Source organism: Procambarus clarkii, chromosome 27 (genome assembly GCF_040958095.1).
Source record: "Procambarus clarkii isolate CNS0578487 chromosome 27, FALCON_Pclarkii_2.0, whole genome shotgun sequence".
Lineage (NCBI taxonomy): Eukaryota > Metazoa > Arthropoda > Malacostraca > Decapoda > Cambaridae > Procambarus > Procambarus clarkii.
The window spans coordinates 460,001-487,346 of record NC_091176.1 but is presented as its reverse complement, the minus strand read 5'-3'; the positions used below and the strand labels follow the sequence as shown (position 1 = coordinate 487,346).

At 41.6% G+C, this 27,346-nt stretch overlaps 3 protein-coding genes across 7 annotated transcripts in view; 1 reads left to right on the top strand and 2 right to left on the bottom strand.

The window, feature by feature from the left end:
• LOC123762703 (probable glutamate receptor) lies at positions 1 to 21,339 on the top strand. 3 transcript variants are annotated; one of them, XM_045749404.2, is made up of 11 exons: positions 1 to 106; positions 1,010 to 1,200; positions 13,345 to 13,589; positions 14,326 to 14,427; positions 14,678 to 14,965; positions 15,859 to 15,962; positions 17,633 to 17,806; positions 19,044 to 19,255; positions 19,978 to 20,195; positions 20,548 to 20,798; positions 20,984 to 21,339. In XM_045749404.2, the coding sequence occupies exons 2-11, from the start codon at positions 1,017 to 1,019 to the stop codon at positions 21,243 to 21,245; spliced, it is 2,040 nt and encodes a 679-aa protein (XP_045605360.2). In that variant the 5' UTR covers positions 1 to 106; positions 1,010 to 1,016; the 3' UTR covers positions 21,246 to 21,339. The 3 variants fall into 3 exon arrangements, with proteins under 3 accessions (XP_045605360.2, XP_045605359.2, XP_069188162.1); XM_045749403.2 differs by having other exon boundaries at positions 13,342 to 13,589; XM_069332061.1 differs by lacking the exon at positions 14,326 to 14,427 and having other exon boundaries at positions 13,342 to 13,589.
• LOC138369073 (uncharacterized) lies at positions 21,289 to 25,705 on the bottom strand. The gene is made up of 2 exons (XM_069332004.1): positions 25,019 to 25,705; positions 21,289 to 21,300 (listed from the first exon to the last, which is right to left on the bottom strand). The coding sequence occupies exons 1-2, from the start codon at positions 25,703 to 25,705 to the stop codon at positions 21,289 to 21,291; spliced, it is 699 nt and encodes a 232-aa protein (XP_069188105.1).
• Positions 25,706 to 25,909: 204 nt separating this feature from the next.
• The window catches only part of LOC123762702 (retinol dehydrogenase 13), a 27,930-nt gene continuing 26,493 nt past the window's right edge, over positions 25,910 to 27,346 (bottom strand). For all 3 annotated transcript variants that reach the window (XM_045749401.2, XM_045749400.2, XM_069332204.1), the window contains exon 9: positions 25,910 to 27,346. This exon is cut by the window's right edge and continues 404 nt beyond it. The gene's annotated coding sequence lies outside the window, so the exon portion shown is untranslated.

Sequence of the window (27,346 nt, the reverse complement as noted above, 5' to 3'; positions counted from 1 at the left end):
CCCATAGTCGGGGACAAGAACCCTGTGGTGAGGAGTATCGAGGTCCTCTGATGCCAACTACGTTCCTTCCCCAGGATGCAACCTATGTCAGTTAACTAACTCCCAGGTACCTATTTTCTCATAACTGAACAGAAGCATTGGGTAAAAGGAAACTTTTGGCCAAACCGTGGGAATCAAACTCGTGACCTTTAGGTTGATACCGGAGTGCTCTTACCACAGATTCTTATGAACAGGCAGTGTGAGGGAACGGTCAGTACATCCAGTAACTACAATGAGGAAATTTATTTATTTAGCTTATATATTGGATGATATGATATTCGGGATTAAATATTTCGACATTTCTTGGACACAGCTCTGCAGAATACCAAACCATCACTATCCGCAATACTGATATTCAAAGGAAGTTTTAAACTGTCCCTGAAGCACCGTAGGACGGTACCGAGTGGTACACCGCCATTTAATCCACATCATATAACATCAATCATCAATTCACTGGGTATTGTTATATGACGTGGATGAGGGGTGGATAACCACTGGTACTACAGTTTGGTTCCATCTCGACCCATAATTAGAGATTTTGGATAAGCGATCGTGACGTTACTGTAAAATAATTTCTAATCCTAAACAAAATGATTTAAATCACCAGTTCCAATTTCTCAGCTGCACACATGTTCCTCTAACAGTATACCACCTGTAGGGGATACGGGACGAGCTGGGGCCTCTGAGTATGTTACCAGAGTCCAGCCTCCTGTTTACATAGTACTTATAGTAACGATGTGCACCATCGTACATATATCGACGTAATGGATAATTACAAAGTAAAATTTGGTGCTATTGAATTTAGACAAACCGGAATAGGTTTTGTATTTGTTGGTAATAAAACCAGACCTAACCCTAACCATCCTAGGCCTATTAATACACGTTATCTGAGGTTTAATATAGCACATGTGATATGCTAGGCCTAAGAATATTTAAGTTTGATTTTTAGCTATATTTTTCCGGGTCACAGGTGTGTGATGATGAGCGTGACCATGGTGTGGGTGGCCGGGGTGGTGTTGGCGGTGGGTGCTAGGCTGGTGCAGGAGGGCGGCGCCGCCACCCCTGTCCTCACGCCCACACGTCACCTGGGCGCTCACACCAAGTTCGTCGTCGACTACGTCCAGTTCTACAAGCCTTATGCAGTGTGTCTCCTCAGGCATGGTAAGTGGTGAGCGGGGAAGAGAGGGTGGGAGAGGAAAGTTTGAAAGAGAGAGAGAGAGAGAGCAGTGCATGACAGGGAACAGACGAGCATGAAAGCCCAGACGAAAAATATATTAAGGAATGTTAAGAACGTAATGCGGATGTTATGCACTTTATTATCAAGCCTAGGTATACATAGCAATGCACTTCTACCATATTCTGTAGATATACCTAGATAAGTTCATATAATATCCCTATCACAGGATTGCTAGTCATATATGGAATAAACAGACAACATGAAATGCGAGGCTTGCACTAGCAAAATCTGGGTAAGCACAAAAACATCTTCCAATATTCATGAGTGACTGAAGTAGTTACAGAGCTCAAAGTGCCCCATACCAAATGGTCTAAAATCATTGATAACAGGGCAATCACAGATGTAGGTTTGGAGAATATATCGTAGCTCTTGTTCACATAGTTTAAAAGTTGGAATGTTCAACATTATGGAGGATTTTTTACTTACAGCCACATGCCATAGATATCAATATCCCAGCTCAATTCTGGTCATTACAAATCACACTGTCTAGTGGATGTTTTGTCCTGCCCGTACGGACACATACGTATATATACACATACACATACACATACACTCGGTTTTAAACATAACTCTTTATTCTCGTGCTTTCTGCCCTTAAGTGTCAGTGTCTGTTCCTCTGCCATCCCTAATGTCCTCTGTACAGCTTCTACAACAGAGATTGGAATGCCAAGATCTAACTCAATACAGTATCAGGCTTATCACGTGCAGTTTTAGGAGCCTTATCTGTGTCATCATGCTGGACAACACCAATGTGAGATGGAATCCATACGAATGAGACTGAAACCTTTGCTCTGTGCATTAATGATGTTGTTTGTAGTGGATGTCACAACATTCCTAATATCTGTTTTGCATGTTGAGGTTTTAAGTGCTCGAAGGCTGGCTTTGAATCACATAAAATGACTCCAAAACTGGTTTTCAATGCGTTAGTGGCAAGTTGCAGTGCAGCTAATTCTGTAGGTGTGGAGCTATGCCAGTTATTCAGTCTTACACTTGTGGTCTGTGTACATATATCTTTGTATATTATATAGGCTACTGCAGTGCGACCTGTTGATATCTGGACAGACCCATCAGTGTTAGCATAGTGCTCGAAAGGCAGTAAGTTATAAATAAAGGAACGTAATGGTTTCAAGTGCTGTTGTTTTGAGAAGTATCGGATTCTCCTTACTCTTTTTGCTGATGGGCTTGTAAGACACTTGTATTTCAGGATACAGATATAATCGAAAATATTATCTAATACATTGCATACAATAAGAATATTCAGTCTGATGAGACTGATAACACTTCTACTCAATCAGTTTTCATATAGGTTGCCCGCTGGTGCATTGGCAACACTTTCCCCGCCTACAAACAGCACCAGTCAGTGTATCTCTTAAGTAGTATTGGTGATGAATCCCTCATGACCCTTACATAGAAGGTTGTGTTGAGTTGCTCAATTATTCCACATATGGATGGGAGCTTCACCTCTTCCCTCATGTTGATAATTCTTGTGCATCTGGGGACTCCAAGAATGTTCCTCAAGATTTCATTTTGAATTTTCTCTAAAGCTTTCAGCCTAGTGCAGGGGAGATTAACAGGGGAGGGGAGTCTTGGGCAGGAACCGAGTCTTCAGTTCCTGCCTGATGAAGTACTCGGCAAAGCAGGAGTGTGTACCTCACCCAGGGAGAAAGCCATGCAAGTTAGAAGTGAGTTGACTTTTGATATACATCATTAGCCTACTGAGAACAACCCTCTCAAGGTCCTTGCACATGCAGGAAGTTAAGGTATGGGCCTAAATTTGTTCGAGTTTGGCTTAGTTATATTGATTCAACCCGTCCTCTTAAAATTAACGTCACTTTTGGCTCGTATGCGCGCTATGGCCAAAAGTGGACGTAATTTGAAATGAAATCGACTCACAAAAGTGACGTACTGTCCCGTTTTCTGTTTGAGTCGTCCGGCTTACTCGGTAAGGTTAGGAGAGGAAACTTTAATTAACGTTTTTCATAACGTTTTGAAACTTTGAGAATTTCCAGCCCACCTAACCTATCAGAGGATCCTTAACTAACTGTTGCTGAAAAAAAATATCACTTTTTTTTTCATTTTCAAATTATGTCCACTGTCGGCCATACAGGCAAACGGCCAAAAGCGACGTTATTTTTAAGAGGACAGGTTGTCAATTCTGAGGTCCTGCGTCCAGCGATAAGGTAGGACACCTCGCCGAGACTATTTGTACAGTTCTAGTAGCGGACTATTAGGTATGCCGGTACGAAGCCGATTGATTGATTGATGAATATTAAGCCATTCCAGAGGTAGCACGGGCATGAGTAGCACGTAGGTGATAGATGTTTAGAGTGAATGTGATCTGGTAAGAAGCCTCGGGTATGTTGTTCTATCGTTTGAAGCAGGAGTTACTCTGCCAATTTTGAGTGCAGTTTCTAGTTCAAATAGAGAGATGTCATACATTGTCATACATGTCATACATCTAGGGGTCTGGTAGCTGAGCGGACAGCGCACAGGACTCGTAATTCTGAGGAGCGATTCCCGGACCAGGCAGAAACAAATTTTCTTTCACCCTGAACGCTCTAGTTACCTAGCAGTAAATAGGTACCTAGGTGTTAGACAGCTGTTACGGAGCTGCTTCCTGGGGGTATGTGTGCATGGAAGAGGAAAAAAATATAGTAGTAACAGTTTATTGACAGTTGAGAGGCGGACCGAAAGACCAAAGTTCAACCCCCACAAGCACAACTAGGTGAATACATCCTGCAGACCCATTTTCACTAAAGATAATGTTAGTATTAAAACCCCCTTTTTAATTTTGACTCATGTTTAAGCTAAAGATGTTCTATGATTGATGCCCTGCAAGAATTGTTCCCAGTACTGGCTGCGTATTATATCTTTTAGTTTCATGAAAGCGCGGTTAACATGAAGACATGTGTTGAGCGACTCTTGTTACGTGAGCTGTGTGATGCTCAGCAACATGAAGTACATGATCATGCATGGACGTCAGGCGTGGCTCACACAACACCTGCTCTACTCTCATCTCCGCCAGTTACGTTTGTCCTTGTGACCAGAATCTGGAATAAAGCAGTAAAAATTCTGACAGATCTTGTGCCAATGGCACATTAATAATAATAATAATAATAATAATAATAATAATAATAATAACGGCTTGATACCTTTACTGCGTGAAAGCTGCGGGTAAAAAAAAAGATAATAAAAATACACACAAAAATCACTATAGCATGATATATCAAATAAATAAATCCACCAGGGTCATGATGAGGGTTCGAATTTACGTCCAGGATAATCCCAGACGCGCCTTAATCGACTGAGCCACGGTGTTGACCTTGTCGTGGCTCAGTGGATTAAGGCGCGTCTGGGATGATCCTGGACGTAAGTTCGAACCCTCACCACGGCCCTTGTGGATTTATTCAAGAGAATAAAAACTTTTAAACATTTAATATAACAAAAAATGACTTTAATTTTACACAAACTGACAACTATTAATGAAAACAAAACCCCTTTTCCACTTGGATAAAACACAATCAAAAGAGAAATATAAACACGTGAAATTTACGTTAATAACAAAGGTGAAGGCAATAGTTGATACAAAATGCTGTGTGGGTCTACCGTCACCCGGAGGCGAGAGTAGCTGCGGCAGTAATGAGCACTAGAAGAATAATCCGGAGCTCTGGATGTTGTGGTTTAAGATTCAGCTACTGGGAACAAAAAGTTTTAAGTAGCACGGGCTATAGTGAGCCCGTGCTACTTAAAGGACTTACCTGGCACAGGAGCGAGGCTGTAACTGACACTCTGGATGAGTGATGAAGATTAAGCCACCCAAAAGGTGGCGCGGGCATGAATAGCCCGTAAGTGGTGGCCCTTTCGAGCCATTACCAGTATTAAGAGCTGATACTAGAGATCTGTGGAGGTGCGACTGCACCCTGCGTGACGGGAGATGTCTCTCGTGGACACTCTAGACGCTAGCAGGGCGTCTTATATGGGCTGTGACGTCATATTTGGAGCGAATACTGGAGCTGGAGACTAGAAGCCAGTGAGATATAACGACCAGAGCGATAGTTTGCTGGTGGCGTCTGGTCAACCGGCGAGACGGCAGGTGTGTGGGTGTCTCGGGTATGGTAGGGTGGAGGGGGGGGGGAGGAGGTGTGGTGCCTAGACAATACGGTTTGGCACGTATTGTTGTTGTTGTTGTTGAATCTTGATGTTGTAGCATGCTGGTAAGTAGATGGTAAAGGAACAGACAGGATCTACTGCTAAGCAGGAGATAACTGTAACAACCTATATGGACTGAATAAGTATCATTGATAAATAGTGTATTAGGGTTTATAATTATACTAACAATTAAGCAGCAGTAATTTATTTAATAATAAGCATATATTCTTACATCTGTTAGATTAGGTGTATACCCTCAGTATATAACGTACTGGAAATAAACCTAAAAAATTCAGGCATGTGCAATTCGCGTTATTAACGAATGACAGTTACCAAACAAACGACAGACAGATTGCGCACCAGTGGCCGGCCCGCTACCCTGCTGGTAATTTACCAAACGGCTTCTAAATCTATCAGTCATTTCCGACCAGAACTCCACAGAAAACACCCGTACTTAACACGAAATCCATATTACCAAGTTTCTTAAAACGTGTTACCGTTTTCAACATTTTTCTTGCCATCTCGAGACGTTTTTTTTGTAAAAAAATATTCAGACTGGCGCCTCTTTGATGAAAGTTCCTAAATAAAATATGATGTGCATGTACCCAGGTGACAGTGGGACGAGTGCTCCTCGTCCGTCACGCGTCGGTGACGGACGAGCAGCACTCGTCACACACGTGTCCGGGTGATGGTGTGGCGCCCCGTCACACATGTGTCCAGGTGATGGTGTGGCGCTCCGTCACACACATGTGTCCAGGTGATGGTGTGGCGCCCCGTCACACACGTGTCCAGGTGATGGTGTGGCGCCCCGTCACACACACGTGTCTGGGTGATGGTGTGGCGCCCCGCTGCCAACATTCTCCACCTAGGATTCAGGCAGTACCTGTACCACTAAAGGACTTGTTTTAGCCAAGACGACTCCCTACGAACTATTAGCACTTGCAGGTGCAACAGGAACAGGCCAGAAGGCGGGGAATGAGGAGCTAGAGCTCACTCCATCGAAGACACCAATAGATAAGTACATGGATTACATTCCTCTCTTCTTTTTCATTTACCAAACTACGATTACTAATGGTACCACTACTGCCCACATCTGCTCACATTTGCTGCAGTGTTTACGACGCACTGTTCTGGAACTGTGGCCGAAGTTCTAGGAAAGATTGAGTTCCTGCATTAGTTTGTTGTGTGGTGTGGTGTTTTATTATTATTATTATTATTTTCTACCACAGACGTGGCCACACATTTACAGTGCTAAGCAGCATGTATACATTTTCTTCTGTCCTCCATGGACAGGGTTAGAGATCTGTTTTCAGATCTCTAACCCTGCAAAGGTTAGAGATCTGAAAACAGATCTCATTTTGCAAGGTTTCAAGAGATTTCAGCTCTTTGTCTGTATACAGTGTGAGATATAGAGCATTGTAGTCAATCACAGAGCGTATAAATGATACATAAAACATTCTAGCAAGTCTCGTGTTAATTCCATGATTGACACCAACAAGGACCCACAAGGGCTTTAATATCTCCCAGAGTCTCCTCTTGAGAGAAAAAAGGTACCCAGGGTCGTTAATGGGGTAACCAAGGTATCTGTAAGACTCGCAGTTCTCAAGTGCTCGCCCATCTATATGATAATTGGCTGGTGGAATACCACATGGAATGAGGGCACGAGTTTTCTGTACAGAGATAAGGAGGCCACATTCCTCAGCTCTAGTAGCAAAAGCGTCGAGCAGAACTTGCATTCTAGGCTCGGTGGCAGCCTGTAAACATATATCATCAGCATAACAAATGACAGTGTCTTCATTATTAGTTGGAAGATCTTTAATAAGTTTATGCATCAGAACGTTGAACAACAAGGGGCTGAGGACCCCTCCTTGTGGAGTTCCCAGTTCAAAGTGTTTGCTCTCTGTGCTTTTAACACCATTAAACAAAACATATGCTGTTTGATTAGACAAAAAGCCCTTTATCCATTTCAGTAATTTTCCTTGTATTCCCAGCTCGGCAAGCTGTTCCAGTATGATTTCTCTGTTTGCTATATCAAAAGCTGCTGCTAGGTCGATGAAGACTGTTTGAGGAGAAGCTTCAATATGTGCGAAGTACTCAGCAAAACAGTGTTGTGTACTGAGCCCAGGCATAAATCCAAACAGTTGGGGTGACAGGTGCCCCTGTATACGATACATGAGTCGGTTAAGAACAATACGTTCTAGCACTTTACAAACACATGATGTTAGAGATATGGGTCTATAATTATCTGAGTGTGGTTTGGGGGTGGGAACAATGACACTCTTTGTCCAAGCATCAGGTAATACTCCTTCACTTAAACTCATTCTGTACAACACTAATAGTGGATTACCTGGTACGTGTGAGACTAATCTCAGTAGACTGTAAGTAATACCATCCTCTCCAGGAGCAGTTGATTTTCCCATCTTTAGTGCATGATTTAATTCCCATTCAGTTACATCATTAAGGTGTGTGGTGTGGTGTGTGTGGTGTGGTGTGGTGTGTGGTTTCTAATAAATGATCAGTGTCCTCAATCAATGGTCTTTGTTCCTGATAGAATTTCTTTTTATTAATTGATCTTATTATTATAAAATAGGATGTTACGATGTGTGATTGACACTTGGAAAAAAAGCATAAAGCTGTTCTCTTTTCGAATTCTGGCGACCCCCAACCAGCCTATATTAATCCCGCACCCCAGACTATTCTCTTTGCCAGTTTGGATGAGGCTAGCCCCAAGCATCTAGCCTCAACTTTAAATAGACAGGCATTCTCTTATAGTGCATATATATATATATATATATATATATATATATATATATATATATATATATATATATATATATATATATATATATATATATGTCGTACCTAGTAGCCAGAACGCACTTCTCAGCCTACTATGCAAGGCCCGATTTGCCTAATAAGCCAAGTTTTCCTGAATTAATATATTTTCTCTAATTTTTTTCTTATGATATGATAAAGCTACCCATTTCATTATGTATGAGGTTAATTTTATTTTATTGGTGTTAAAATTAACATAGATATATGACCGAACCTAACCAACCCTACCTAACCTAACCTATCCAATCTCTATAGGTTAGGTTAGGTTAGGTAGCAGAAAAAGTTAGGTTAGGTTAGGTTAGGTAGGTTAGGTAGTCGAAAAAATATTAATTCATGAAAACTTGGCTTATTAGGCAAATCGGCCCTTGCATAGTAGGCTGAGAAGTGAGTTCTGGCAACTAGGTACGACATATATATATATATGTCGTACCTAGTAGCCAGAACGCACTTCTCAGCCTACTATGCAAGACCCGATTTGCCTAATAAGCCAAGTTTTCCTGAATTATTATATTTTCTCTAATTTTTTTCTTATGAAATCATAAAGCTACCCATTTCGTTATGTATGAGGTCAATTTTTTTTTATTGGAGTTCAAATTAACGTAGATATATGACCGAACCTAACCAACCCAACCTAACCTAACTTAACCTATCTTTATAGGTTAGGTTAGGTTAGGTAGCCGAAAAAGTTAGGTTAGGTTAGGTTAGGTAGTCGAAAAAACATTAATTCATGAAAACTTGGCTTATTAGGGAAATCGGGCCTTGCATAGTAGGCTGAGAAGTGCGTTCTGGCTACTAGGTACGACATATATATATATATATATATATATATATATATATATATATATATATATATATATATATGTCGTACCTAGTAGCCAGAACTCACTTTTCAGCCTACAATGCAAGGCCCGATTTGCCTAATAAGCCAAGTTTTCATGAATTAATATATTTTCTCTAATTTTTTTCTTATGAAATGATAAAGCAACCCATTTCATTATGTAAGAGGTCAATTTTTTTTTATTGGAGTTAAAATTAACGTAGATATATGACCGAACCTAACCAACCCTACCTAACCTAACCTAACCTATCTTTATAGGTTAGGTTCGGTTAGGTAGCCGAAAAAGTTAGGTTAGGTTAGGTTAGGTAGGTTAGGTAGTTGAAAAGCAATTAATTCATGAAAACTTGGCTTATTAGGCAAATCGGGCCTTGCATAGTAGGCTCAGAAGTGAGTTCTGGCTACTAGGTACGACATATATATATATATATATATATATATATATATGCATATATATATATATATATATATATATATATATATATATATATATATATATATATATATATATATATATATATATATATATGTCGTACCTAATAGCCAGAACGCACTTCTCAGCCTACTAATCAAGGCCCGATTTGCCTAATAAGCCAAGTTTTCATGAATTAATGTTTTTTCGTCTACCTAACCTACCTAACCTAACCTAACCTAGCTTTTTTTGGCTACCTAACCTAACCTTACCTATAAATATAGGTTAGGTTAGGTTAGGTAGGGTTGGTTAGGTTCGGTCATATATCTACGTTAATTTTAACTCCAATAAAAAAAAATTGACCTCATACATAGAGAAAAGGGTTGCTTTATCATTTCATAAGAAAAAAATTATAGTAAATATATTAATTCAGGAAAACTTGGCTTATTAGGCAAATCGGGCCTTGAATAGTAGGCTGAGAAGTGAGTTCTGGCTACTAGGTACGACATATATATATATATATATATATATATATATATATATATATATATATATATGTATATATATGTCGTACCTAGTAGCCAGAACTCACTTATCAGCCTACTATGCAAGGCCCGATTTGCCTAATAAGCAAAGTTTTCATGAAATAATTGTTTTTCGACTACCTAACCTACCTAACCTAACCTAACCTAACTTTTTCGGCTACCTAACCTAACCTAACCTATAGAGATAGGTTAGGTTAGGTTAGGTAGGGCTGGTTAGGTTCGGTCATATATCTACGTTAACTTTAACTCCAATAAAAAAAATTGACCTCATACATAATGAAATGGGTAGCTTTATCATTTCATAAGAAAAAAATTAGAGAAAATATATTAATTCAGGAAAACTTGGCTTATTGGGCAAATCGGGCCTTGCATAGTAGGCTGATAAGTGCGTTCTGGCTACTAGGTACGACATATATATATATATATATATATATATATATATATATATATATATATATATATATATATATATATATATATATATATGTATATATATATATATATATATATATATATATATATATATATATATATATATATATATATATATATATATATATATATGTATATATAACAAACATAGGCAAATTCCTATGTTTGTTATAACAAACATAGGAATGTGCCTCAATGCCAACAGTGACTGCCCAGACAGGTACAAGAGTGTCGTTAACGCTTATGTCGACCGTGCTCTCAGCCACAGCTCAGGATGGAAGCAAGTCGACGAAGAACTTTGTAGGGTAAGGCAGGTCCTAGTCAACAACGGCTTCTCCTATGGTTTCGTTGAAGACATCATAAGAAGGAAGGTGAAACGCCATGCAACCTCTGAAGAGACAACTAACACAGCACCTATACCCCCTATTAGACTATTTTACAGGAACTTCTTTTCCACAGCTCATAAAACGGAGGAAAGGGTCCTGAAAGATATTGTTAATAGAAACGTTATCCTTACAGACAAAAATCAGAAGATACAATTGACGATCTACTATAAAACCAAGAAAACGGCCAACCTACTCATGAGAAACTCTCCAGACACAAAGCAGAACGCTTTAAAAGAGACCAATGTCGTCTATGCCTTCAAATGCCCACTTGGGGACTGTAAGCCTCAAAGAATTCAGTATATAGGCAAGACAACAACATCTCTTTCCAGGCGATTAACGATGCATAAGCAACAGGGCTCCATTAAGGAACATATAATCTCTTCCCACAACCAGACCATCACCAGAGAAGTCTTAACAAAAAACACGGAAATCATCGATAGATACAGCGATAGCAGGCGGCTTGACATCTGCGAGGCACTACACATCAAGAAGTCAACACCAGCAATCAACAGCCAATTAATACACAACTATATTCTACCCATTTCAAGACTCCGCTCCAATATAGATGCATCAAGAAATATGGGCCAATAGGCCCTCAGCAATTACTTCCATTCTTACCTTCAGTACCCATTGTTTCGTGTTCTGTCTTGTGTTGAAAGTTTGTTTTCACCTCATCCAAAACTGTTGTAACAGCAACCAGGAGGCCTGGTCGACGACCGGGCCGCGGGGACGCTAAGCCCCGGAAGCACCTCAAGGTAACCTCAAGGTAAGGTAAGGTCACCCAAATGCAGGTATAAAAAAAATCGAAGATGTTTAAGCTCTATTCAGTTATAGTTGTGTGTGTGTGTAAACTAAAGTCTTTGAAAATGTAATAAGTTTTAGGAAACGCGCTCAAGTGTCGCGTCAGACTAGAAATAAAAATGAATTTTGGAGAATTGATTTTTCAATTACCATCAACAGTGAAAAGAAACATAAGAAAGATCGAGAAAATTCGTGTTAGAATTATTAATCTTACTTTTTCGGTCATATATATATATATATATGACCATCATATATATATATATATATGACGGTCATATATTTAGGTGACAATTTAGGTGGCAATGTTTTCGGTCATATATATATATATATATATATATATATATATATATATATATATATGTCGTACCTAATAGCCAGAACGCACTTCTCAGCTTACTATGCAAGGCCCGATTTGCCTAATAAGCCAAGTTTTCCTGAATTAATATATTTTCTCTAATTTTTTTCTTATGAAATGATAAAGCTACCCATTTCATTATGTATGAGGTCACTTTTTTTTTACTAGAGTTAAAATTAACGTAGATATATGACCGAACCTAACCATCCCTACCTAACCTAACCTAACCTATCTCTATAGGTTAGGTTAGGTTAGGTAACCGAAAAAGTTAGGTTAGGTCAGGTTAGGTAGGTTAGGTAGTCGAAAAAACATTAATTCATGAAAACTTGGCTTATTAGGCAAATCGGGCCTTGCATAGTAGGCTGAGAAGTGCGTTCTGGCTACTAGGTACGACATATATATATATATATATATATATATATATATATATATATATATATATATATATATATATATATATATATATATATATATAATACACACACATGGGGTGAGTACACATATATGCAGTGTAATGTATTTACTCGAAGCCGATGATGATGTAGCAGTTACGGTGCCAGATAAATGATTAACAAATCAATCCATCAATCGACAGCTTAGGGCCCGCGCAGGAATATCCCCCCCCCCCCAAAAAAAAAGTCCTTCCCCGAAAAAAAAAACTTCCCCCCCCCCCCGGTTAACCGGTTAGTTAACTGATTGAAGTTAACCGGGAGCCGGTCGGGCGAGCGGACAGCACGCTGGACTTGTGATCCTGTGGTCCTGGGTTCGATCCCAGGCACCGGCGAGAAACAATGGGCAGAGTTTCTTTCACCCTATTCCCCTGTTACCTAGCAGTAAAATAGGTACCTGTGTGTTAGTCAGTTGTCACGGGCTGCTTCCTGGGGGTGGAGGCCTAGTCGAGGACCGGGCCGTGGGGACACTAAAAAGCCCCGAAATCATCTCAAGATAACCAAGATAACCTGTGATTGAATTGGCATAACAAGAGGGATATTAATAAGGTATTAAATATAACAATACAAAATAGGACACGAACAATGAATATAAAATGGATAAGTTTATATTTAAGAAATGCTGATCTGGAAACATGGTTGTTGATTTGTGGACCAGATTACCGGGTAGCATAATAGTCGTGGGATCACTTCACTGTTTCAAGCGTAGGTTAGACATTTATGAATGAGTCTGAGTGCATATGAATAGAAGCTGCCTCGTATGGGCCTATTGGCCCATACGAGGCAGCTTCAATTGTATCCCATACGAGGCCCATAGGGACCCATAGGTCCTTAATTATAATGTTCTCATCGATTTTGCTCCCCAGCAGAAATCAGTCCTTGGGTGGAGAAGACCTTTCGGGGTCTGGTTGCACACTCCAACGCCTACCTGGCCGTCATGCCAATTGGCCACCCGATGGACGCGAGAACCCACCTAAGTGACGGAGCGACCCACTTGCCAGACGGGGCAACTCACCTGGGAAACTTAGGTGGTGGGTCTGGTATCGTCAGCCAGGGCCACACGCTGTTTGTGTTCCGTCTGGAGACAGCGGACGACGCCCGCCGCTTCTACCAGGTAAATAATCCGTGATCCGTGATAATCACTTCAGTGGAATAATAATAAATAGAAAATACTTTAACGTGATATGTTTTCTTTAGTCTATGATAAATTATTCATATTTCGTTGCAAAATGATCACGGTAGTTTGAAAGACCAAAACTGCACTGTTGCCCATTGCTATATATAATGACTTCCACTTCCCATACTGTTCACACGGACTAAATCGCCGTTTTTTTCATTTCACACATGCGGGTTGGGTGAGGCTAGCCCCTAGCGTCTGGCCTCCAACTTTAGACATACATTCAGACATTAATGGGGTGATAATAGCTTGAGCTACCTCATCCCTTTGTGTGTATTTTACCTCAATAAACTTATTTCAATTTCAATTTCCTTGTAGTTAGTCAACATTCATTATATGTGCGTGCACTATGGGAAACTGTTTTCTCCTCTAATTCAGTTTTAACTGATGTTTATCTCGATAATGAAAAAGTTTGAAATATTTTAATAAGAAATTAGTTAACTGTCATTGGTATATATCGTCGTGTAGATGGTGACAGGTGGATTTTGGTACAGGTGCCGACACATTTATCTTTGTGCAGGTATTGACAGATGTATCTTGGTGGAGGTGCTGGCAGATGTATATTGGTACATGTGTTGACATATGTATCTTGTTGCATGTGTTAGATATATCTTTATGCAGGTGTTGATAGATCAATCTTGGTGCAGGCGTTGACAGATGCATCTTGATGCAGGTATTCAGAGGAGCGCCTCTGTGGTACAGCTGGCTTCTGCTGATCCCTCAGACTCGCTGGACCCAGTGGCTGCACCATCTATACCTGCCTCTCAGTAGTAAGGTAAGTGAGGGACCCAGCTGCACCTCCCCCAGCTGGGTAGGTGAGGAGATCCAGCTTTACCTCCCTCAGTTGGGTAAGTGAAGGGGCCCAGCTGTACCTTCCCCAGCTGGGCTTGTGATGGTACCAACTACCCGACTGCTGTAATGGGTGCGTGTGTGTAGATTCAGAATCACTTCAGTGTCCTGCATATTATGCAGTGGTCACAAGATCATTGAAAAATACAAAAAAAAAAATCTAACTTTTCAAACAGGTGATCGTGGCCACATATACGGAGGGGGAGAAGGAGGAGAGAGCCATGCCATGGTGGCAGGTGTATCAGGTCTCCCCTGCCACAGAGAAGAACGTCCTGGCCTCCGGCATCTGGTCCCTGGGAACAAGTGTATCGGGAGAGAATGACTGGGTCAAGGGTCACCTCAGGCCGGGAGAGAGTGTTGAGGAGAGGCAGATGACCTACGGGACGGTGAGAGCCTTGAAGGGAGACCCACTGCCCCGCCGGACGGACCTGACGGGCCTCCACCTCTCCTGCACCACCATTCATGTGAGTCAACCCGCCCCTTCCTCCCCACAATCTCTTGTTTGTGCCTTGATATTTCTGATATAAACTCAGATGTCAGTCTAATTAGTTATGTTTTACAACAAATATATCATACCAGTGAGAATTTCCTGTACAAAGAGGGTCGAAATTAACCGACTGATTGATTTATTAGCTGTTTAATGATTTGATTAATTGGTATTAAATTTCCATTGTCGCTTCTTAGCCCCACCGAGACCACCAGATGGAAACAACATTACAACACCAATAACGCTAACAAAAATAACAACAATCCCAACTCTGCTATAACAGAAGCAACATAACCCCCCCCCCCAACATCTCAACAATGTGTACCTTCTTTGTTCTTCCCCATAATTTCAAGACTTATTTATCATTATTTTCCAACATTTACTTTCTCTTAGCAGCACCCTGGCCAGTAGCCCAACGTGGGCAGCACCAACCATCGTCCAGACTGTGTGACACAGTGGTGGCCAGGATCAGGCAGACCTGCCGCCACCTGTGGCAGGTGGCTACAGGTGGCGAATCTCTTAACCCTGAACACTCTACGCCCAAACTCTGCTAGCTAGCTTTAGTTATTTAACTGGGTCATAATCTGACACACTAAATTATTGAATACTCAGTCATTAGAGACCCTTCAGACCTGCCGCTATAAGATAACAGGAGCTTTGGAATTATTTCTCCATTAGCAGTAACCTGTCATCGCAGATCACATGCTCCCATATGACTGCAAGATGGGGATATTTAGTATCACATAACTACCTCTTGACACAAACTATGTAACCCTTCATATTGTCTCGGGTACCTACTTAAATGATCATATATCTAAGTATGCTTAAAAAAATGCACCACTAAAATAAAAATCCAGTCCATCTCCGCAGACGTCCCCCCACACTGTACTGACGGAGGGCAACAACGGCACTGTTACTGTGGCTGGCATCTTCGGCGGCGTCCTCAAACTCTTGCAAGAGCTCACAAACTTCACGTATGATTTTCGTGCTTATTTGTCATATTAATGTTCACTTTTCTTTAACCGTGCTTTTTATGGCATAAAAATTGTAATCTTTTTAATGGTATTATTTTCATGCTAGAATACTTGCACTTTGTTGTGATGTGTTCGACAGTTTTCCCAATGTTTGACATTCTTTTTGTTGTTGTCTCGTCAGGATCTCTAGAATGTTTATATGTTCCTGTTTATTATACTAATGGTTAATTACTTGTTCTTTCATTCGTCTCTGGTATATTTTGCTTCGACAGAATATTGCGTTTTCATAACCAAGTTCTTACACGAATAATGTTGAGATCTGAGTAAAGAATTAGTTTTGACAATGTCTTGTTTTATGTCGTTTGGATGTAAAGAATTGATTTTGGTTTTGTTAAGATGTATTGTATTGTTATGGTTGTGTTGTTTGGATGTAGTGTATTTTTTATATTACTGACCGAAGAAAACTGGCTATCGGGGGGGGGGGGGGGGGGGTCTGGCCTGCGGCAACCCATTCTCGCACTTTCTTACTGTCAATATTGACTTATTAAATAAGTGCATATGTGACATACTAATTTATTGTGAATATTTTAGTTTACCTTGAAAAGCTTCATAGAAAACACCGACCTTACCTAACCTTCTTAGTATGTAAAGATAAGCATCTTATTGCTTCGTAATTACAATTATTACTTAACCTATACCTATAATAGGTTAAGTAATAATTGTAATTACCTATACCTATACCTATAATAGGCTAAGTAATAATTGTAATTACGAAGCAATAAGATGCTTATCTTTACATACTAAGAAGGTTAGGTAAGGTCGGTGTTTTCTATGAAGCTTTTCAAGGTAAACTAAAATATTCACAATAAATTAGTATGTCACATATGCACTTATTTAATAAGTCAATATTGACTGTAAGAAAGTGCGAGAACGGGTTGGAGTTGGGGGTGCAGCGCCGGTCCCCAAGTGTTTCGCTGTCCGCAGCTACTCCTACCTTTAGTCAGGAAATTCTTATCTCCTTATTCCTTGGCGGCACGGCCTCACGGCCTGGGGTTAATTTTTCTCCTCCATTTTCATATCAGGCTTTTCCCAGTCTATGTGTAAATTTCTGCACGCCTGATTAATTTCCGTATTAATTCAGCTAGGGTTTACCATTATGTCTTTCGGGCCTCTTGGCCAGGCTTCATTAAATGTTATGTTGTTTAATCACATTATATTTACTCTTTGTGTCCTGACTGTTATACATAGTGTTATAGATTTATGTTATACATTTGCCTTAGTTCTAGTTCTAAAACAATAAACTATTCGGTTTCTGCAGATTTTGATTTATCTTGTTACTAGGCTATAAGCATACTATTAATTTACTACGGGTGTACATTTTAAGTTGATTTGGTGTACTTAGAGTTAGCCACGGCTATGTTATGCATTTGTTGAGTCTTACTTATAGCCGCCTCATTTACATGTTCTGCAGAAATTATTTACTTGTACTTCTACTACGTAATAAATAAGCTCCCATACTGTTGGTGTCTTTTCCCCCTGATCAGAAAAACTGGCTATTTGACTGTACTTTTAGCGCTTGCTTGGATAACTTGTATATAGTGATTCCCTTAAATACAATAAATAGATGGTTGTGTTTGGCTATCTATACTATGACCTGTTGTTGAATGCAGGTGCTCGTGTCGACCGTCTAGAGACGGTCTGTGGGGCAGCCTGGTGGACGGGAAGTGGACGGGTATGATACGGGACCTGGTGGACGGTGAAGCAGAGATGGCCGTGGCGTCACTGGACATCACCGACGAGCGCAGTACCGCAGTTGACTTCCTCCTGCCCATCACTCGAACCCAGTAGGTCTGAATTCTCTCTCCTCGCATACATTGTTATCAACAAAGGTATTAATATAGTGTTGAGTTAGCTCACATGCACACACGGCTGCCTCCTTATCCTGCAGTGTGGCTCAATTGCACCGCATTGATTTGTATTTTTTACGCTACTGAATTGCACTCTGTACAAGATCATTTATAAATTTTTATTTACAAGGGAAACATTACATTATCTATAATTAATATAATTATCTGTGATGTTATATCATCCGATAACACATTGTAAACCTTTAAGTTATAACCTTTCCTCTATACTGCTGTTATTGGTCGGGTGTGGGCGTCAACAGTTTCTTTATTTAATATATCAGAAAAGTTCTTTAGAAAACGCTAGGAAATAAAGAATAGGCAGATGTTATAATTGTGTGCAGGACCTGAGGGCGTATAATTCGGTGTACCCAGTGTGTGCAAGTTCGAATCCTCATCACGCCTTCTCCTAATTTTCTCATTGATACATCACGTTAATGTAATTTATTTGTGCACGTGCAGGATCTAACTGTGTTTGGGCCCTAGATCAAAACAGCTAAATGTGTCCCACGCTGTCGTCAGTGTTACTATTAAAAGGTTAAACATCCATGTAGACAGCTCATATCATAGTAATATGTAATGAGTAATGATTAAAGTTATAGTACGCTTTGTTTACAAAGGGATATATTGAAGTCATATTCCTATATTTATACAAGTTTTAATTGTTCTGTACACGACAACGTGTACAGAAACAATCATCCTGAATGAACAGGTGTTGATTCACACAGATTATTGATTTCACATGTGCCATCCCTGGAAACACAAACCGAAACTGTCTATTTTCCGCTTGTTACAACTTGTAATAAAGTTGTTACATCTTGGCTTAACGTGTTTATGACGTATTAGAACGTTGTTACAACTTGCTATATTGGTTGTTATAACTGGTTAGGAGGTGTTAAAACTTGTTCGAACGTTGTACCAACGTCGTAGTTTCGGTGTGTGTTTGGCGGGATATGCATTCAGCCTTCAGTTCAGAGGGAAGTTGCTGACTTGTGTAACATTTACAGTCATCTGGAAATTATATATTGAGCACTCCCTGACTCTTGAGATGTTTGAGGATTTTTTTTTAAATTCGTAATGTGTATAAGTATTAAAATATTTTTCTTATCAGTTTAAAACACTTCTCTTGTGTTGTTTGTGACGGACGTGTATTTCTCTGCGTCGTCTCTTCACGCAGCTACAAGATGGTAATGAAGCGGCCCTCTAACAGTGATCGAACATGGATGACCTTCACGCAGGAGTTCCATGTGCATGTGTGGGCAGTGCTGGCAGCTTCGGTCTGCTTGCTTTCCCTCACCCTCTACCTTACCTCTGCCATTGTAAAAGAGAGGCAACATATTAGTCTTTCAGATTCCCTCTGCACCGTTTTTGGAGCCCTATGTGGACAAGGTGAGGAAAATCCCAGATATTTTTTTTGTCATCTTATCTTCCCATTCTTTGACAGGCCTACGGTTCTTATGTAGGATTCGAGGGCCGTGTCTACACAGGCTGGAGGTAGTCAGCAGAGTTGCCAAATTCTTTCTATCATCTGTAGCTTTTAAATAAGGCTTCCGGGTATGTCATGCCACATAAAGCGTTCCATCTGAGTACTTTAAAACTCCCGGAATCCTTTAGCAGACTTTTCGGGCACTCCGCACTTGATGGAGTACTTCAACGTTATTTAATGTTCCAGAACAAGATCTCTGATTCATTCGCATCTGTTGGTGCTCCTTGGCAGGATCTTTTGTTTTTGTTAGTATCCTTCAGCAGTATCCTCTGGTACGCCTAATGTTCTTCAGCAGGATCATCTCTACTTTATATGTCCATCGGCAAGGTCCCTGGAAATAATACAAATTCCTAAGACTTCAGATACTGGACACCATAAGGGTAAACAATATTCTGTATTTGTTAAGTCATTTAAATAGTAACACAATTTAAGTATAATTGAAGAGCCCACATTAGGCTCGTGTGAGCTGGTAACAATGATCTTGGGTGATGTCTTAAATGTGTGTAAGTTTCCATGTCCGACCAATTCTGCCATTTTGTTTCTGTGAAGACGCTACTCCTTCGTCCGTTTATAAATAAATAAACGATATATGTAGGGGCCTTCTGTGTATCTTTTCTCCATGCAGGAACCAACTTGCAGTTCCAAAGGTTGCCATGCCGTCTGGTGGTGCTGACGGTGCTGCTCCTGCAGATAGTGGTGTTGGCTCACTACACTAGCAACCTGGTCTCAGCGCTGGCTGTGGGGCCCTCACTCCCCGCCATCTCCTCCATCGGCGACGTCGTCAGCAACCCAACGTTCTCACTCGGCACTCTTCAGGACACAGCATATCTTGGCTACCTCAAGGTGCCTATAATTTGCTTCTGTTTTTCTAACTTAACCAGGTTTTAGGAAGTATTGCAGTAGAAATTGGTTCAGCAATACCAGGTTCTAATAGGATTCGCAGAGCACTTACATATACACTTACGAGATCTGTACCTCTTAACTCGATCATGGCAATTTAGACTGTATTTACTGAACGGTTTACGAACTTCCATGTGCTACGAGGTCGCTTCATCCCAAGGTTATTAATATTACGGACGACCGTGTAGGGCTTCGGATCTTGTAAAGTTAGTCAATCAAAAATCAAAGCCGCCATGATCGTGGTAAAAAGGTCTAGATTTTGTTACTGAAACAGAACTTGTTTATTGGGAGGCAGAACTCTCCAGAGCCGGAGCACCAGATGGCGTACACCAACCTGATGGCGGGTGGAAGGCGTGGTCTGGTGGCGAGCACCGCAGAGGGCGTGGCTAGGACGCTGCAGGAGAACTACATCTACATGGACTGCTCCGTCTACCTGGTGAATGAGATCGACTGCCGCCACGTCATCCTCCCCACTGCTTATTTCCCCGCCATCACCTCCATCGCCCTCCAGAAGGGTTCCCCACTGGTTCATATCTTCAATCAAATGTACGTAATTTGGATTAGTTGGCCACTTGTTTTCTCTATGGCTTACGGATTAATGACAAACGTACTCTGAGTAGCATAGGCCGACAATAATAGTACAGTACATGAGTATTAGCCACGAGATATATAAATTTGGTAATATATTGACCATTGACAAATATGTTGATACAATTTTTCTCTGTCGGTAGAATCCTTAAGATGAAAACTTCGGGTGTGATGCATAGCTTGGAGCAGCGATGGACGACTACTGAACCAGATTGCGAGGAGACCCACTTCATGGCTATAGGACTGGATGCCCTCCTCACACCCTTCCTCCTCCTCATGCTGGTGATGGGAGTGTCCGTGGTGGTCTGCGCCGCTGAACACCTCCTGCAAGAGGTGTGCTCGAGAGTCTCCGTCCAACACACTGTCATCCGCCCCAAGCACATAAAGTGTACCAAGACTTTTTGATAAGCAGCTCTCAGCGTATTGTACCCCGGATGTGTGGGGCTTTTTATCCTAAATCCTAAATATAGTAAAAATATACAACAAAAATTAAACCAATTTAATTTGTTGATTAATTATATATGTATGTGTATATATCTATATAAATGAAAATGTAAATGTTCGTTAGTTCAAAATCGCTAATCTCCGAAAGTTCTTCACCGATTACTTTGAAATTTTCACACAACGTTCCATTCGCAACCGAGCGGGTTTTTATATACATACTATATTATATAGATGTCACGTCTATGACAGGAAAAAACTTTTTTTTATAAAATTGTGATTTTCATGTGAGAGAAATCTTCGAAACCTCTTTACCGATTGCTTTGAAATTTTGACACAATGCATTCGAATAGGTGCGTCTTTTTATATACCTACTATATAATACCTTACCTGTGAGAGGAAAAAACATGTTTTTTTTTGGAAAACAGCACCATCTGTGGGACATAAGAGCAACACACGCTGTAATCTCAGAAAGTTCTTCACCGATTGCTTTGAAATTTGTACACAACGTTCCATTCGAAGCGTGTTTTTATGGACCTACTATATAGATGCCACACCTGTGACAGGTAAAAACATGTTTTTTTAAACCGCTATCTTGCGCGATCCTTACAGCATCCTCACTCTTCCCTCTATCGTGCTTTGACTTATACCCCTCCTGTAGTTCCTGTTCCTCTTCACCTTCCTCTTTCTGTCCATTTGTCTCGCTTACAAGATTCTCTTTTGGTTCGTATTACCAATGTTTCTCCTCGTATTGTTCCATCCTTGCCCCCGTGGAAGGTCCCCCTTCCCAAATTTTGTATTTCTCTGACCCGCATCACTAAAGCTTTTACCCCTCCTACATTTCTGAAACGCCTCTTCCTTGAGCACTTTCTTCTCATTACCACTCCGTTCCCATCTTCACCGACGGGTCTAAGTCTGGTGACGGTGTGGGCTACTCTGTTGTTTTTCCTGACCACACTTATATGTGTCACCTTCCTCCGGAGGCTAGCATCTTCACAGCAGAACTTTATGCTATTCTCTATGCTCTTTGTCTCCTGCTTTCCAGGTGTCAATCCTCCTTTGTGGTGGTAGTTGACTCTCATAGTGCCCTCATGGCTTTAGGGGTCTTTAATCCGGTCCACCCGGTGGTCATCGAGATTCAACATTGGCTGTTTCTTATCTCCAGTAAATTTAAGTCGGTTGAGTTTTGTACTCACCTATTTGTACTCACCTATTTGTGCTTGCGGGGGTTGAGCTTTGGTCCCACCTCTCAACTGTCAATCAACTGGTGTACAGATTCCTGAGCCTACTGGGCTCTATTATATCTACATTTAAAACTGTGTATGGAGTCAGCCTCCACCACATCACTGCCTAATGCATTCCATCCGTTAACTACTCTGACACTGAAAAAGTTCCTTCTAACGTCTCTGTGGCTCATGTGAGTACTCAGTTTCCACCTGTGTCCCCTTGTTCGCTTCCCACCAGTGTTGAATAGTTTATCCTTGTTTACCCGGTCGATTCCTCTGAGGATTTTGTAGGTTGTGATCATGTCTCCCCTTACTCTTCTGTCTTCCAGTGTCGTAAGGTGCATTTTCCGCAGCCTTTCCTCGTAACTCATGCCTCTTAGTTCTGGGACTAGTCTAGTGGCATACCTTTGGACTTTTTCCACCTTCGTCTTGTGCTTGACAAGGTACGGGCTCCATGCTGGGGCCGCATACTCCAGGATTGGTCTTACATATGTGGTGTACAAGATTCTGAATGATTCCTTACACAGGTTCCTGAACGCTGTTCTGATGTTAGCCAGCCTCGCATATGCCGCAGACGTTATTCTTTTTATGTGGGCTTCAGGAGACAGGTTTGGTGTGATATCAACTCCTAGATCTTTCTCTCTGTTCGTTTCATTAAGTACTTCATCTCCTATTCTGTATCCTGTGTTTGGCCTCCTATTTCCACCACCTAGTTTCATTACTTTGCATTTACTCGGGTTGAACTTCAACAGCCTTTTGTTGGACCATTCACTCAGTCTGTCTAGGTCATCTTGTAGCCTCCTACTATCGTCCTCAGTTTCAATCCTCCTCATAATTTTTGCATCATCGGCAAACATTGAGAGAAACGATTCTATACCCTCTGGAAGATCATTTACATATATCAGAAACAGTATAGGTCCAAGGACTGACCCCTGCGGTACTCCACTCGTAACGTCTCGCCAATCTGAGACCTCACCCCTCACACTGACTCGTTGTCTCCTGTTACTTAGGTACTCCTGTATCCAACGGAGTACCTTCCCTTTCACTCCAGCCTGCATCTCCAGTTTTTTCACTAGCCTCTTGTGTGGCACTGTGTCAAAGGCTTTCTGACAATCCAAAAATATGCAGCCTGCCCACCCTTCTCTTTCTTGCCTTATTTTTGTTGCCTGGTCGTAGAATTCAAGTAACCCTGTGAGGCAGGACCTGCCATCCCTGAATCCATGTTGATGCTGTGTTACAAAGTTCTTTCGCTCCAGATGTTCCACTAGCTTTCTTCGCACAATCTTCTCCATCAACTTGCATGGTATGCAGGTTAGGGACACTGGTCTGTAATTCAGTGCCTCCTGTCTATCCCCTTTCTTGTATATCGGGACTACGTTAGCTGCTTTCCAAATTTCTGGCAGTTCCCCTGTTGCCAGTGATTTGTTATACACCATGGAGAGCGGGAGGCACAGTTCTTCTGCTCCTTCCTTTAGTATCCAAGGGGAGATTCCATCTGGACCTATAGCCTTTGTCACATCCAATTCTAGTAAACACTTCCTTACTTCCCCGCTGGTAATCTCAAACTCTTCCAGTGGTTCCTGGTTAGCTATTCCCTCTCTTATCTCTGGGATTTCTCCTGGCTCTAAGGTGAAGACCTCCTGGAATTTCTTATTCAGTTCCTCACACACTTCCTTGTCGTTTGTAGTGAATCCTTCTGCCCCTAACCTTAATTTCATAACCTGTTCCTTTACTGTTGTTTTTCTCCTGATGTGGCTATGCAGCAATTTAGGCTGAGTCTTTGCCTTGCTTGCGATGTCATTTTCGTATTGTCTTTCTGCCTCTCTTCTCATCCTAACATATTCATTCCTGGCATTCTGGTATCTTTCTCTGCTCTCCAGTGTCCTGTTATTCCTATAGTTTCTCCATGCCCTTTTTTGCTGGGTTCCCAGCTATGTTGGTGTCTCTTTAAATGAGTGTGCGGATGCTGCCGCTAAGGAAGCTATCCGCACTTGTCCCATCTCCCTTAAAGGTATTTCTTATTGCGACTTTAACCCAGTTATTCATGCCTCCATCCTTGCCCGCTGGGAGAGTTGTTGGTCTTCTGTTATTGGTAACAAACTGCGTACTCTTAAGAGTCGTGTGTCCCAGTGGCCTTCCTCCTGCCACCATAACCGGCGGTGGGAAACGGCTCTGGCTAGGTTATGTATTGGCCATACCCGTTTAAATCACGGTCACTTAATGGAGCGCCGCCTTGCTCCTTATTGTCCAAATTGCATTGTCCCTCTTACGGTTGTTGAAAGTCCTGACTTCCGGGACGAGAGTGTGTCTTGTTTTGCGACCGTCCCCCGCGGTCGCTTGTCCCTTGATAGAATTCTTGGCGACTCGGATAATTTTGATATCGTTCGCCTTATGCGTTTCTGTTCTCGTATTGGCATCCTTGGTGATAGTTAGCGCCCTCTGATTATCCCGCACATTTGATGGTGCTACATAACCTTCCCGGTTTGGTGCCTTCTTTTGATAATTACTTACTTGGTGGAGGCCTGGCACAGAGGTTGCACTTGGTGGAGGCCTGGTGCAGAGGTTGCACTTGGTGGAGGCCTGGTGCAGAGGTTGCACTTGGCGGAGGCCTGGCACAGAGGTTGCACTTGGTGGAGGCCTGGTGCGGAGGTTGCACTTGGCGGAGGCCTGGCACAGAGGTTGCACTTGGTGGAGGCCTGGTGCAGAGGTTGCACTTGGTGGAGGCCTGGTGCAGAGGTTGCACTTGGCGGAGGCCTGGTGCAGAGGTTGCACTTGGTGGAGGCCTGGTGCAGAGGTTGCACTTGGCGGAGGCCTGGTGCAGAGGTTGCACTTGGTGGAGGCCTGGTGCGGAGGTTGTACTTGGTGGAGGCCTGGTGCAGAGGTTGCACTTGGTGGAGGCCTGGTGCGGAGGTTGTACTTGGTGGAGGCCTGGTGCAGAGGTTGCACTTGGTGGAGGCCTGGTGCAGAGGTTGTACTTGGTGGAGGCCTGGTGCAGAGGTTGCACTTGGTGGAGGCCTGGTGCAGAGGTTGCACTTGGTGGAGGCCTGGTGCAGAGGTTGCACTTGGTGGAGGCCTGGTGCAGAGGTTGCACTTGGCGGAGGCCTGGTGCAGAGGTTGCACTTGGTGGAGGCCTGGTGCGGAGGTTGCACTTGGCGGAGGCCTGGTGCAGAGGTTGCACATATTACAAGTACCTGACATCATACCTTCAATACGTTTCCAATATTCATTAATCTCCTTGTTTGATCCCAGCTTCTGGCTCTCGTATCCCTCCAAGTGCTATATTAATTTCGGTTTAGTATTTTTTTATCATAATTACCTTACATCGTCTTTTTCCTAAGTGGGTTCACCTAAGGCAATTAGACCCGGGGGTGGGGGGGGGGGGAAGAAGAAAAAAGAGTGAGCAATTCTTTACTTATTTTTTTATTTTTTTAACTTTTTGTGAAATACATAACCGTATACCATATGTTGCTATGAACGAACACCGAGTATTAACAGAACAAACTTGTAATGGGCAGTTGGTTAATGTGACAACTTCTGCCTATGCGTGTTAGACTGTTAATGATGCTAATGTATTCTATCTTTCGTAAATAAGTTTCCACAAATGAGACTAGCATGAACAACAGTTTACCTGGTGTGGAGACTAGTCTCGCTAACTCACCAGCCTCTCGCTAACTACACTAACTAACCCGAGAGTCTTTCGGGTTGAGTGCGCTTCTTGCTGGGATGGCGTTCGATCCCTGATACCTAAAGTGGTTGGGCACTATTCCTTCCCTCCGTCCTCGTATCCCTTCCAGTAGTCATATTGCCTTTGCACTTTCTCCTGCCTTAAGCCAATTAACGCCCGGAAGTTATATTGTATAGAAATTTAGATAGTTTACAGGTGTAGTAGAGGTAAGCCAGCCATCTTTTGCAGAGAATAGCAAGCGTGAACATATGGAACTGCCACAGTGCATGAAGACATTTGTCAAAAATAATTGCAAGGGTAAACCAAAACATTTATTGATAGATGTTGTAAACAATGATATTTACAAACAGCGTGCGTAGACTAAGAGGGTACAGTAGAAACTGATGATACTGGAAGAGAGAAGAAATTAAGTAACTATAATTATGGACTTCTATTTCCAATTTCTTCCTATTTATTCACTAGCACTAAAGTGCTCTACACGAATAAGGAGAGTTCCTACCATGCATTATACAAGCTATGAACCATTTTCTTGGCTCACCAGGAAGCATGGTCCTGTCGTTTGCTTGATCATACCATTACCACATACTTGTATCTTTTATTTAATGTTAAGTGACATTTATATTAGTACACAGTGAAGGTGGAGTCATCTGTCAACACAACACAGCCAGAGCATTCATGTGCTCGGGTATCTAAATTTTGTTGTATAAACTACAGACAGGAGACCATTTTGTTGTATAGACCGCAGACAGGGACCATCTTGTTGTATAGACCGCAGACAGGGACCATCATCTTGTATAAATACAGTCTTCAGGGTGTTCAGAAAGTTGGGATTGGCGGAGAACCTGGAGAATATTTGGCTTTATACATAATGGTAAAACCGTGAAGAACCGAGGCTCTTATTATTTACTTTGTCTCCTTCTTTCCCTTCTTCTTTCACTTCTTCTTTCCCTTCCTGTTTCCTTTCTTAATATTCTTCACCAGCCGAATGTCAACATATTTTATCATATTTTTCCGTCATGGTGTATCTTATTATGCACTGTTCAACCTCAAGAGGTTTTTTGTATCCAAGGAAAATCTGAGTCGTTATGTTTCAGGCTTTTTTCCATCGTCTAATTTTCTTTCATATCTTCAACTTCTTAATGACGAAGGAAATT